This window comes from Nyctereutes procyonoides, unplaced genomic scaffold (genome assembly GCF_905146905.1).
Source record: "Nyctereutes procyonoides isolate TBG_1078 unplaced genomic scaffold, NYPRO_anot_genome, whole genome shotgun sequence".
NCBI lineage: Eukaryota > Metazoa > Chordata > Mammalia > Carnivora > Canidae > Nyctereutes > Nyctereutes procyonoides.
This window is the reverse complement of record NW_026575042.1, coordinates 31,733,814-31,746,430: the sequence shown is the minus strand read 5'-3', so window position 1 is coordinate 31,746,430 and position 12,617 is coordinate 31,733,814. Positions and strand designations below refer to the sequence as shown.

At 56.0% G+C, this 12,617-nt stretch overlaps 1 protein-coding gene across 3 annotated transcripts in view; it reads left to right on the top strand.

The window, feature by feature from the left end:
- KY (kyphoscoliosis peptidase) overlaps positions 1 to 11,588 on the top strand; it is a 48,868-nt gene extending 37,280 nt beyond the window's left edge. For 2 of the 3 annotated variants that reach the window (XM_055321592.1, XM_055321590.1), the window contains 3 exons: positions 1,607 to 1,795; positions 3,042 to 3,232; positions 7,278 to 11,588. In XM_055321592.1, coding sequence (XP_055177567.1) covers positions 1,607 to 1,795; positions 3,042 to 3,232; positions 7,278 to 8,173 — 1,276 coding nt within the window. In that variant the 3' untranslated portion in view covers positions 8,174 to 11,588. The remainder of the gene's footprint in view (positions 1 to 1,606; positions 1,796 to 3,041; positions 3,233 to 7,277) is intronic. The other variant, XR_008663956.1, reaches the window with a different exon arrangement.
- Positions 11,589 to 12,617: the final 1,029 nt, after the last annotated feature.

Here is a 12,617-nt window from a genome sequence, read left to right as displayed (position 1 = left end):
TCAGGGTTATGAGATTGATCCGCACACTGGGCCTGGAGCCTCCTTGAGATTCTCTCTCTCTCTCTCTCTCTCTCTCTCTCTCTCTCTCTCCTTCTGCCCTTCCCTCCACTTGCTTGCAGGTGCGTGTTCTCTCACTCTCTCTCTAAAAAAAAAATAAAATAAAAATAAATTAAAAAAATCAAAAAAAGATTTAGAAACCTATGTTTTTATAGGGAAAATTTCCCCTGTTCCTATTATGGCTGCAGAGCCATCTTCCCCATTACCCTGAGAGGCTCCATGGCCCTGTTGCTTAGAGCACTGGCGTCTGCAGACCTGGTCCATGGAAGGACCCTGGCCCCCAGAGGCCTCCAGGCCTAGCTAACACCCAGTGTACAGAATCGGTTCATCTGAGGAGAGTGCAGACTCAGCAGGGCAGCTTGCGTGATCCTCAAAGGGGCCCTATTTAAGGAGCCACCAGAATAGCCTGGAAATCATGGACTGTGTTTTTATTATGCCAATCTGCCAGAAGTGGAAGGAGAGAGTCTTAAAAAAGGAACACCTTTTTCTAATTCACACAAAGACTCCCAGGGGAGCAAGCACAGGGCATCCCCTGGGGCAGATAGTGGTCCACCCTGGTCACTGCCAGGTGGTGGGCAGGGCTGCTGAAGAGGAGAGCCAGCTGGTCATGGAAAGACTCTCATGGCTCTTGCATTGGCCTTGGGGCTGTGCCTCAGGGTTTCGGCTACAAATGCCCACATGGGAGCTTGCCCAAGATTTCTGTGGTCCCCATAGGTGACCTTCACCAATCCCTCACTGTCCAGGCCACAGAAAGTGGTGCCAGCATGGTTGTTGTAAGCAGTGGGGAGCACACTGTCAGAGGGCCAAAAAAGTCAGGCTGGCTGGCCCACGTGTCACCCCTCAAGGGACATCCATGGGGGACTCCAAAACTGCGGCCAGGACCATCAGTTATCAGACTACCTTACTGCACTGCGGTGGCCCTGGTGGTCAGACCTGAGCCATCTCAGCAATGGGCCAGTCTTCCCCAGTCAGGGCTGCAGACACTGGCCAGCCTGCCCCAGCTGTCCCCACACGGATGTCCTAAAACAGGACATAATGGAGAGACTAGGGCTGAGCTTTCTCCTGAACCCTCCTATCCAGCCCCCTCCCTCATCACCCCACTTGTGTCACCCAGACCTAGCTCCTCAATTTAGAGCTGCTTGGATACTTCGAGAACATCATTCTCTCCTTGGTTTCCATGTTCTCGGGGTGATCCTCGCCATGGCACCCAGTGTCCTCCCAGAGAGCTGCGGGGAGAACACTTAGGCGGGTTCTGTCTGGGGAAGAATGTTCCAGAAGTGATTTGCCCCATCCCCTAGGAGGAGCCAGCAATGGAGACTGAAGCCAGTGGGTGCCAGCAGGACCAGCCAGCCCCGCGTCCCCCTGTACCTCCCTCCCCGCCCCAGCCCTGGGGATGAAAGTCCTCAGGCTGTCTGTATGGGACCGTGTGAAAGGCAGGGAGGGACTGACACGCAGCAGACAGGCCTGCGGGGGGGAGGCCATGGACAGAGTCCCAGGCAGTGGGCAGCCCCGCGGGAGCCCGCTCTCAGACCCCCTGTCCTGCCGCCAGGATCGCCGGGGTGCAGTGCATGACTGTGCCTGGCTACTCCAAGGGCTTTGGCTATCAGACGGGCCAGAGCTTCTCGGGGGAGTTTGACCACGCCTGGAACGCCGTGTACCTGGAGGGGAGGTGGCACCTGGTGGACAGCACCTGGGGCAGTGGCCTGGTGGACTCTTCTACCTCCAAATTCACCTTCCTGTAAGTATGAATCTGGGTTCTGTTGGTGGAAATGGGGGAGACACAGGTGAAGGAAGCAGCAGGTGGGGCAGGCCAGGTGGGAGGGCAGGGAGAGCCAGGTGCGTGCTGCCGGCCATCCCAGCCTTCCTCTGGTTCTGAAATGAGCTGGCTCCAGGCCGAGAGGAAGGGCCCGGACCTTTTTGTCACCTCACCCTCCACTGACTAAATCCCTCCTCTGGCTCCCCATTGCTCCCTCTACCCAAGTGCTGAAAGCCCAGCATTTATTTGCCCACGGGCCATACAAGAGAGGCAGGCAGGGCTGAGAAGCTACTGGAACTATCAAGATTCCTCCGGGCCTTTGACCCATTGACCGTATTGTAACGCAGGGATGCCAGAGTTCTCTTCCTGGTGTCTGTTTCCCCCAGACACCAGGGCTCCTCCGCACTGAAGGCAGCCACATCACATCTCGGAGGAAGGGGTTATAGTTTGTGGGAAGGGGGCTGTGGGTGCCCAGAGTCCCTGTGAGCCGCAGTGAGGCAGGGTGGTGGGGTGCAGGGCACTGGAGCACGTCTGTTCTCCAAGGCTCTGGCCAACTGTGGTCTTAACCTTAAAGCCATGACCTTCCTCATGGATCATAACATCTCTCAGCAGCTCAGATTCCTTTTTATCCAGAAGAATGAGAGCATTGTCTCTGATTTTTGCAGTTTAAATCTCGACAGTCCTGCACACAGGCCAAATACAAGCTAAGAGTGAAGCTTCCCCATCTCAGATGAGTCTCCGTGTTCTTCTCCTGATCCCCATCACTAACCTCTAGGGAGCTGTGTCTCATTGGCCCTGGGGACCACAGGAGGGCTGCTCACCCAAGACTCCCTGCCTGCCGTCCCTCCACCCTGATGGCTGGGACCTTGTCCATGGGTTATGCCTTTGTTCCCTCAAATCTCTTTTTGGCTTTGAGTGTAGGGGGAGCCCGTTCCCCACCTGGACACAGCTCCACGTGGGCTATGGCCTTCTCTTAAAAGGGGCCTCAGATCGTGCCATGGCTTCTATTTCTGGAAGCAGCCACTGAGGAGCCATCTGCAGTGCCCATGTTAAGGCTGGAAATAGTGCCTCTTCCCCTTAGGTTGTTGGCAGGACCCCTTCTGTGGATGTGCTAGGCCAAAGAAGGCCCCAGGGATCCCCCTGTGAGCTCCCACCTGCTTCTCCACAGAGCTGAGGCCTACTCACCCTATATGGCTACTGACCATCTTCCTCCCCACCCCACTTCTAGATACAATGAATTCTACTTCCTCACCCATCCCGCACTGTTCATCGAGGACCATTTCCCAGACAATAAGAATTGGCAACTGCTAAAACCACCTCAATCCCTGAAGCAGTTTGAGAACAACATGTATCACAAGAGTGAATTCTACAACAAGGGGATGCTGAGTGCCCACCCAGAGACTTCTGTGATCAAAACAGGTAAGCCCTGAGCAGGTGCCAGCATGCGAGCATCAGAGACAGAGCAGCTTTCCCTGTGTCTCAAGGTATCTGGGCCCCCAGGGGACCGCCCTGCCAGGGTGCAGCCAGGGTCCCTGAGCTTGGTGTAAGCAGAACGTATGTGCAGATGCTACTACGGCAGCCAAGGCCATGAGGCCATTGGGGCAGGATCCAGCCATAGGTCACATTTGCAGGGACAGGTACCCGCTCGCAGCAGCATAAACCAAAAACGGGGTGCATAGGAAGTCCTTGGGTTTCCCTAGCCCCTGAGGGCCACACTTACAGCCCAACCTGTCAGGGAGCCAGGACTGGAGGGTCCCCAGCTGGATGAGTTTCTCCCAGTTCCCAGAGCCAGTAAAGGACTGCCTCAGGCCGGGCTGTACCCACCCCCAGTTCAGGTTCCCGACAGGAGTTCCCAAACTCCTGGCAAAGAGCTCCTGCTGGCCCAGCCAAGCTGGGATCTCCATGTCAGTGGTCTAACCAGCTAGTGGGAGAGCAGCGTGGGTCTCCCAGGACACAGGTTGCGGGGGGGAGGCACTTTATTCAGGAGCTGGAAGAGTGCAGGCACCACCACACACAGGGACAGACATGCTCTGGACGGGCACAGCAAGCCCTCCAACGTCTGAGCTCAAGCTCCGCTAGACGAGGGCAGGCCCCAGAGACGCAGCCTGCCTTCCTCCATGCCCTTCCCTCACAAGCTCAGATGCTCACTCTGCCTGCTTCCCTCCCGGAGGCAGAGGCCAGCCTTTTCCAGCCAACCTCCCTGGGAGTAAGAAGTGCAGGACACCTAGCTGAGCTGTCCCCACAGCTGGCCCGGACTGACCTTTACTCCCCACGTCCCCACAGGGGCCACAGGCACCGAGCTAAGTGTGTTGTGCACTCTGAGGTTTAGGGGGAGCCAGCTGTGTGGGAGAGGGTACAGAACTGTGGTCACGAGCCTCGCAGAGCTGACCGCAGAGGACTTTGTCTTATGTACGTCCAAGGCCCTGGCGCCTGGTCCAAGGCTGGGCACATAACCTGGACAGGCTCCAGGGCTCAGCACAACCTAGTCAGAGTACCTACCCCCCACCCACCCGCAAACACACATACACACACACACACCACTTCAGCAAAGGCCTGCCTGTTGGTACCATCTCTGCTACTGGGGGTGGGTTGGGGGTGGGGGTGGGGGTGGAGGGATGTGTATTCCCAGGAGAGAAGGCCTGAGCACACAGGCCACCTGTGGGTGGGCCTGCAGGTGAGCCCCATCCCACACTGTAGAGTGATAGGGGCATGGGGAGCACAGGTGTCCCCAAGTTACTTCCAGCTGATTTGTCCCTTCCACCTCACAATGGCTTCCTTAACCAGTTTGTGGAGCTCTCTAGAATACTTTTTTAAAACTACAAATACCTGGAGGCTCCTGCTGCTAAAATAACAGCATGAGGTTGCTGTCTTTGAGAATGTGTTTCCTCTGTTTATATCGGATGGGGAGCCTGTTCTGTCTGGTGCGGGCTGTGGAACCACAGGGAAGGATGGACCAGGCCACACCAACATCAAATTAATGCCACGGAGTAGAAGAACTTGCCTTTGCAAGAGGCACAGAAATGTCAACGCTGGGTTTCTTAATATACAGTAATCTCAAATTTGATTCCATATTCATGATGCTTATTTAAAGAATATTTCTTTGTTGGAGCTACTTTCGTTAAGAGTAGGGATGCGGAGAAAGCAGAAGAGGGAAACAGGTGGGTGAAAGGCAGGGAATGAAGAGGACAGGGGATGTGGGGCGTGGAGTACCACCCACAGGGGTGAGAGGAGGTGCAGGGAGAGAGGATGCAGGGGAGGATGCAGGATCCCACAGAGTCCCCAGAGTTGCCAGTCCTTTCAAGTCTTCGGGCCATTCAGCTCACCTTGGTAGAGAATCTGCTGGCCCAGGTGCCCTCGTCAGGCCTGGGGAATGCAGGAAAGGAGGGAGGAGGGCAGCTCCCCACAGTGCTCACCCCTGCAGGGAAGACAGACATCACAGAGAATTCACTACAACGGTGCTTGCTGCTTCCCGAAGGAGATGTGGAGCTAGAAGAGGGGCTCCCGGGGGAGCTCGACCTCACTCCTATGCAGTCAGACATTATACTAAGGTCTTAGCAGGTTTAGGGGAAAGCAGTGGAGGGAAGAACATGAGTGAGGGCTCTGGGATGTGATGGAGCCCTGGAGGATGTGGGAGGATGCTTGTGTGGGTCCTGACTCAGCTTAGGCAGGAGGGGACAGGACTCTCACTGGTCTCCAGGCTGATGGTGACCCACATGAGTGAACCCAGGAGTTGGCAGGTAGATATTTTCCCAGGGGCCCTGGGGAGGCCCTGTGGAAATGCTGGGTGGCACTCCACCTCAAAGGTGAATTCCGTGGGATCTCACAGCCAACTCAGATGCAAGATGGAACAGGATGGGGCCATGAGCAGTTGAAGGCTGAGATGGCTTCTGCCCACTGAGTTGGCTTAGAAGAGGAAGCGAGGGGAGAGGGGAGATTCAGACAAGAGAGACTCATAACAAGCCTATTGCTCCTTTCCTTTGGAGGTAGATGTCCCATAGCGGCTGGAGGCAGTGGAGAAAGAAAGTAGACAAGAAGAGAACACCAAAGCACAAGGGGCCCCACAATCAATATACTAGAAAGGGAAGGAAGGGCAGCAGAGGGCTTGGGGTGGTGGTCAGCAGGCTGGGCTGGAGAGCGTGGTGGCTGCAAGGGGAGAAGAGAGCGTCCAGGAGGGCCTGCCAGCAGCCCCGTTGCTCCAAGGAAGTCAGTGAAGTCTTTGGACAGAGGCCAGATGAGAGTTATGGGGTGGAAGAGGACCGCAGTGGGGAGGGGTTCCCTGCCAAGGTTTCCGGATGAGGAAGCCCATGAAGAAGCAGAGGGGAGATGGCCAGTGAGCTCCCATCTCTTCCTGCTGCCTGTGTGGGATTCTCACTGGCTGGCTGGAAGTTAGCACTGAATGCAGTAGCAGAGCAGCTTGGAGTCGGGGTCCTTGTGGCAGATTAGAGGGGACATCTTGGAGGTACTTGTCCCAGAGCCCAGGCATTGCCTCCGCAGAAGAGTATTGGACCTCAGACTGGGGAAAGGTGACTAGTGAGCATGGCTCTGGCAGTAGTCTGCCTCCTTCCCTCATGCTCATCTGTGAACACGAATGGGGCTGGGGAAGTTGCTGGGACAAGGAACAGGTGTGGGGCTTCCGAGAGGAAGGGGCTTGAGGCTCTGCAAGAAGCCACTGCCCCCCCCCCCCCGCCCTGCCCGTGGTCCCTCGAGACAGGGAGGACCAGGTAGGGAAATGCTCATGGGCTGCAAGACCAGAGGACTGACCACCTGTCCCTGAAAAACAGTGAGCAGGACAGAGGAAGATCACAAAACTGGTGGGCATGGGGAGAGGCAGAAGGAGAGTGGATGCCAAAGGCCCTCCAGAGCCGGGCCAAGCCACAGCTAAGTGAGAGTCCTGGGGTTGGGGCAGGGGTGGATCGAGGAGGCAGTCCTGGCCCTGGAGCACAGCCTCTAGCGCACGATGGCATTCAAGCCAGGTTGTAAGGTCCTGTGTTCACCTGACAGCTGCTGGCAAATGAGCAGATGCAGAGAGCGGTGGGAGGCAAGACTTAAGACCGGGAGACACAGGGTGTCCAACCGGTCACGGGCCCTCCTTGCCCCTGGGCCCTCTACCCTGTTCCAGAATCAGGCTAAGCCTCCGTGCAACCTTCATCTAATGAGAATCACTAGGGTGAGGCCAGCATCTACGGCTGGGGCGGATTTTCTCTTGAGACCCTCAGCTTTCAACTCCCTCTCAGAGAAGCACCTGCCGCGGGGAGGGGATCCTTTTAGTGTATGCCGCAGGTGGCCCGCATCGAGGTCTGGGATACCACCGTGATTGCTTAAAATCCATCGTGCTGAAAGTATTCACATCATGGAAATGGGCAGATGCTAGAGGCAGGGTTCCCCCAGTGAGCCAGTTGTCAAACATTTAGCAGCACGTCAGCACATATTGGATTCACCTCCAACCCTGGTTCTGTCTCCGCAGTGAACGGGAAGGCCACCATCACCATTGAGAGCTGTGCCCCGACGCTCTTCATGTTTATGCTCAATGGCAAGCAGGAACATGGGCTGCTGAGCCTCAGGAAGAACGGGATGAAGCTGGACATCTACCCTCCCACAGTGGGCAACCACAAGCTGCAGATCTTTGCCAAAGGCAACTCTGACATCTACAGCTCGGTGCTGGAGTACACACTCAAGTGCAACTATGTGGACATCGGTGTCCGGCTGCCCGCTGAGCTGCACCAGCCCGTGGGCCCCAGCTGGTTCTCGGAGCAGATGGGCATCGTGAAGCCCTCCCACCCCGACCCCATCATCCACACCAGTGACGGCCGCTGCTCCGTCAGCTTCGGTGTAGATGAAGGCATCAGCGTCCTGGCTTCCCTGCACGGGGACGAAGGCCCTATCACCGAGGAGACCGGGCGGCGCTACATCTTCCAGGTGCACCGAGAGAAGCGGGCGGAGCTGAAGGTCCAGCTGCCCCAGGCCGGCAAGTTTGCCCTCAAGATCTTCGTCAAGAAGAGGCTGGAGCCGGGCAACTACGTCTTTGTCTTCAATTACCTTCTGTGCTGTACCAACACCAAGGTGAACTGGCCCATGTTCCCCGAGAGCTTTGGCAACTGGGGACAGGACAATGAGTTGCTGGAGCCCCTGTCGGGCGTGCTTCCTGCCAACCGGAATGTCCCATTCAAACTGAAGCTACATGGTATCGCCAAAGCCCTGGTGAAGGGGCAGGACACGTGGCCCCTGACCCTGAATAGAGAGGGCTACTGGGAGGGCAGCTGCAGCACGGCCGGCTGCCAAGAAATCTATGTCATGGTGCTGGAGAACGCCAACCACAACTTCTACTCCTACATCCTGAAGTACAAAGTGAACGCCCAGTGAGGCCTGGTGCCCTGGTCACACCTCCCAGAGGGCCAAGGCCAGACCTGCCCAGGGAGGGCCCAACGGAAGTGCAGCGAGCCCCGGCCACCAGCGAGTCTGCATGAAACCACTTCTGGGCCTCTGCCTCAGTCTCCCCGCCCCGCCGTGGAAGCTGCGATGTTTGTGTTCTGATGGCTTCGCTCAGCTGTGGCAACGGCCGAGCGGACTGAGGCAAAGGCCCTTTAGAAGAAAAAGGTGCTATGTAAATCCAAGGTATTGTAAACTGTACACCACCGCCCAGATGCCCCTTCTCGTATTCATGCTGTTGTTGTTTTTGTAGGGTTGATGTGGGAAAGCAGGCCTATGGCCCCAGCAGAAAGCTTTGCACGTGATGGTGAGAGGATTCTCCTCTACGCCCCACAGGGACCCGGTCTGCGAGGCTGAGTCGTCCTGAATCACAGAACCCCTTTCAAGTAGCATCGGTGTTTCTCACCAATTCCTCGACCCCAGGGAAGGTTGGACACCCATTTTTCCCAGACCTGACCATCCTCTGCATTCCTGCAGCCTCTTGCTCTTCAGGAGCCCTAGAAAAGAGAAGGTGTGAAGAGGAAGCCAGCCAGCCCGCCTCTGCCTGGAGGTTCCACAATCCCTGTATACTCTGGGGATGTGGCAATAGAAAAGTCGGGAGGGGGCCCCCAGTGCCCACTCTTGGGTGGCCTGGGTGGAGGGCCAGAGGGCGAGGGACGCTGCAGCAGCCCCACAACCTGAGTCTGAGGGTGTGAGACCCCAGACTCCGTGCTCTCAGACGAGCCCACAGGGCAGTTCGGTCCAGTTCGGTCTAGCTGGTGGTCCTCCAGGCCCTCTCGGAGCCTGGGTGTCAGGCCCTGGCCTGCACCTCCATAGGGGGAGCTTCAGGAGGCTGCTAGGCCCTTGGGGTGGGGGCTTGTGGACAACCCTAAATAAAGACCCAAGCAGGGAGGCCAGGCAGGGAGTCGGGCAAATACCACAGTGTCCAGGAGACTCGGGAACTAGCAGGGCTCTGCTGGCCCCCGAGGGTCCCCACGCACGAAGCCTGCACAGGGGGACCGCCCCCGCCCCGGAGCCTCTGAGCTCGTCTATCCCACCTCCTTCCCCGCCTTTCTCTGACAGGAGAGACCCCTGGGGTCCGGGGTGCACGCTCGCTCCAGCCAGCCCTAGGAGCCTGGGCCCAGCGGCCTCGGCAGCCTCAGGCCCGCGTTGCCATGGCAACGGCAGAGAGGCTGGCTCCCGTGAGGGCAGCGGGAGGGAAGGGGCGGAGGCCCCGCGTGGCCACCGCAGCACCCCGCAGCACCCCGCAGCACCCGGAGCCCCTGCAGGTGCTCCCTGCCCCCTGGCGCCCCGGCTCAGCCCCTCACCTGAGAGCGGGACACTGCCCGCGTCCCCCTCCCCCACTGCTGTTCTAAATGTCCTCAGGCTCCGCGACAGCCAGGCCAGCCGCTGCTCACGCCTCCTCTGCCTTCATTCTCACATTTGTGTATTCAGCAAATGTTCACGGGGCACTTAATAAGCACGGGGCTCTGTGCTAGATGCCGGGGTTGGGGGGAACCAAGGGGGTCCTGCCCCTGCCATCTCAGAGCTCAGGGTGGGCAGCAGCAGCCTCCCCCCAACAGGCCTGCCTAAGGCTGCGGGCTCCGGAGGCTTCAGTCCATCCTCTCCCCGGGTCCCGGGCGCCCGGCGTGGTCCTGGCCCAGGGCCATGTTATAGGGCTGCCCACCCCCCTGGCCGAACACGAGGGTGGTACACCCGGGGGGTCTGAGCTCTCCTCTGGCCCGTGTCCCACACCCCCTTGGCAGGCACTGTTGTCACCCGTGCCTGGAAAAAAGCACAAAGGCCCCAGAGGAGGGACCGCTGAGCACTACGGCAGGGAAACAAGGAGGGGGTTCTGATGCCCTGAAAACAGCCTTTTTTCACACCTTTGATTTTATGGGCTGAAAGAAACCTGCTGTGTTTTATCCGAATAATAAGTGCCTCCTATGACTCATGTTGCTCACCGGACCCAGAGCCACGGGTCGTCCCGATGAGAACAACGTGCGTCTTTTTTAAAATAATACAGCTAATGAATACATTCTGGAGCATGCAGAGGATGCCACCCAGCAACACAGGAGCTGCCCCAGGAAGCAAGACAAGGCCCAGCCTCGCAAAGTGTCTGCGGAGCAACCACATGCTCCTCCGTCTGCGGCGTTAACCAGGCGCCCCCCCAACCACCCCACCCCATTTGTAAAGACAGCTGTGGGCGCAGCCAGAAATCACCTGTATTTCTCTCCACTGAAGTAAAAATACATGAAATGAAATCCAATCTTCATGAATTTTTACACGCATGCTGCTCAGGGTGGAACGCAGGGCTGCATTTTGAAGTCTTTTATTCAAATCCCCAGCTTTGTTTCCTGGTGGCGCCTGGCGCGACGGTGGAATGGCACGGGCGCTCCCTGGTGCCCAGTCCGCGAGCTGCCGAGAGTTCACGCTCACTCCAGCTCACTCCGATGTTGGTGTCACATTCACTGCGTGCTTCCTGGCGTGCACACGGAGCGCACAGGCTGTGGGGCGAGCTTGGGGACTGCCTGGCAGGGTGAGAAGACACCGGGGTGTGCCACTGGGGAGTGTTTTGCCGGGAAATCCCATCTTGACATGCAAACCCTGGGAATGAGACTGGAAGGGACAGCTCTGCGAGCGCTCCTTACTGTGCCCCCCATTGTAAGGACCGAACCCATCACACTCCGAGCTTTGGCCCGCAAGTCCTAGGACGGTGGCCCTCAGGCCCCAGGCAGCAGGGTGCAGAGGTCCGGGAGGGTGAGGGAGTTAACTGCCTTAACTCCTTGCGTGCGGCTTGGTTGGCTTGGTTCCCAAGCGCCAGCAGCACAGCTGGAGCCCGTTTCAATCTGATTATGATCATTGTGAGCTCCCCATATGCTACATTGTCCCACCAGAGGCAAACCTCTCACCGCCTGCTGAGATTAAAAGGAAATAAATAGAGTAACTGAAGCATGAAGGATTTAGGCTAGACATAAAGAACTATTTCCTGTTTTTAAGCAGGAGGGACACGTTGCCAAGAAAGTTTGTGAAATCCTCTTCTCAAAGGACTTGGAAAGTAGAAAAGGTTTCCCAGTGGTCTGGGTATTTGACGCTCTGCTCACTGGAAGGACTAAATTCTCACCAAACCAGTTAATCCTTAAAATACGCTAGATGGCCCCCAGCAAACGCAAGGTGAACAGGATTGCCGCATCCTTTGCTGTTAGCAGCGCGTTCAGAGGCGGGTGTGCATCCGCATCCCACATCACTTTGTCTGGGGTCTATCATTTCATTTGGAATAAGTAGCTGGAAATCTTAAGAGGTGATTACTTTTCATAATGTGCGTGTTGAGTTGTGTGGGCCAGTGGCTGTTGAGTATGCTTTCCCCACATTGTTGCTGGTGTTGTTTTTCAATAAAATTTATATTCATTTTTATCCAACAATGTAATTATCGATCTGTTCTTATCACTGCTCTCACAGGGGGGAAAAAAATAGGAAAAAGCACTTTCATGTTCAAAGGGAGCCCTAGCAGAAAAAAAAAAAAAAAAATCAATGTCCCGGCCATTTGAATGTGATGGGGAGATGCAAATGGAATGTCAGGCAAATAGCTATTTCACATTAAAGAAAACATAATTAGGTTAGCTCCAACCCCTCTCTCGCTCACATGCCTTTGAAGAACATGAAGGCAGTGTTTCTTTCATTGAATCTTGTTTAACTTGAAATTTTTAAAGTCAATCCCAATTTTTGTTATTAGGAGGAGGAAAAAAATGTACCCAAAATGCCTATCAGCCTACTTTTTTTGCTGTTTTGAGTGTGTGTGTATATTTATACATATCTTGATTTTCATATATATACAGAAACTTTCTAGCAATTTACCTAAACAGATTATTCATAAATTAGACATTTAGGGGAATAGAGAAAGTGAACATCCAGGCACCTCTGAGAAGCTGCTGTAACCATGGAGACCATTCTCGTAGCTGTAGTGTGAAGGACAGAAAGAACTGTGTTCTCAAATCTGGCCTCGCACATCCCTACCGCTGGACCCACAAACGTGAGCCCCAGCATGCTCCTCCCGAGGAAGGAAGCGCACAGGTGGACCGTGTCTTTAACAGCATATTAAGGAGAAGTCAGAAGAAAGGCTCCCACATTAATAGGAGGAGGAACTCTTAAATTATTAGAACGGTCTGAAAATGCCAACCCCGAGGCTGGAATGGATGACCTCTAACGTCCCTTCCAGTCCGGAGAGTTTGTGATGCTGTGTCTCTGTGAACAAATGCTGGCAGGTGGTAGACCTGGGATTGTCAGTTTCGGAACATCTGAAGGGCCCTGCTGTGTTAAGAGCCTGCCCTGCAGCCCCCAGCAGACTGCGCTGCTGGCTCCTCTCTTGCCTAAGGGCAAGGGGCTGGAGAAAACCCAGCAG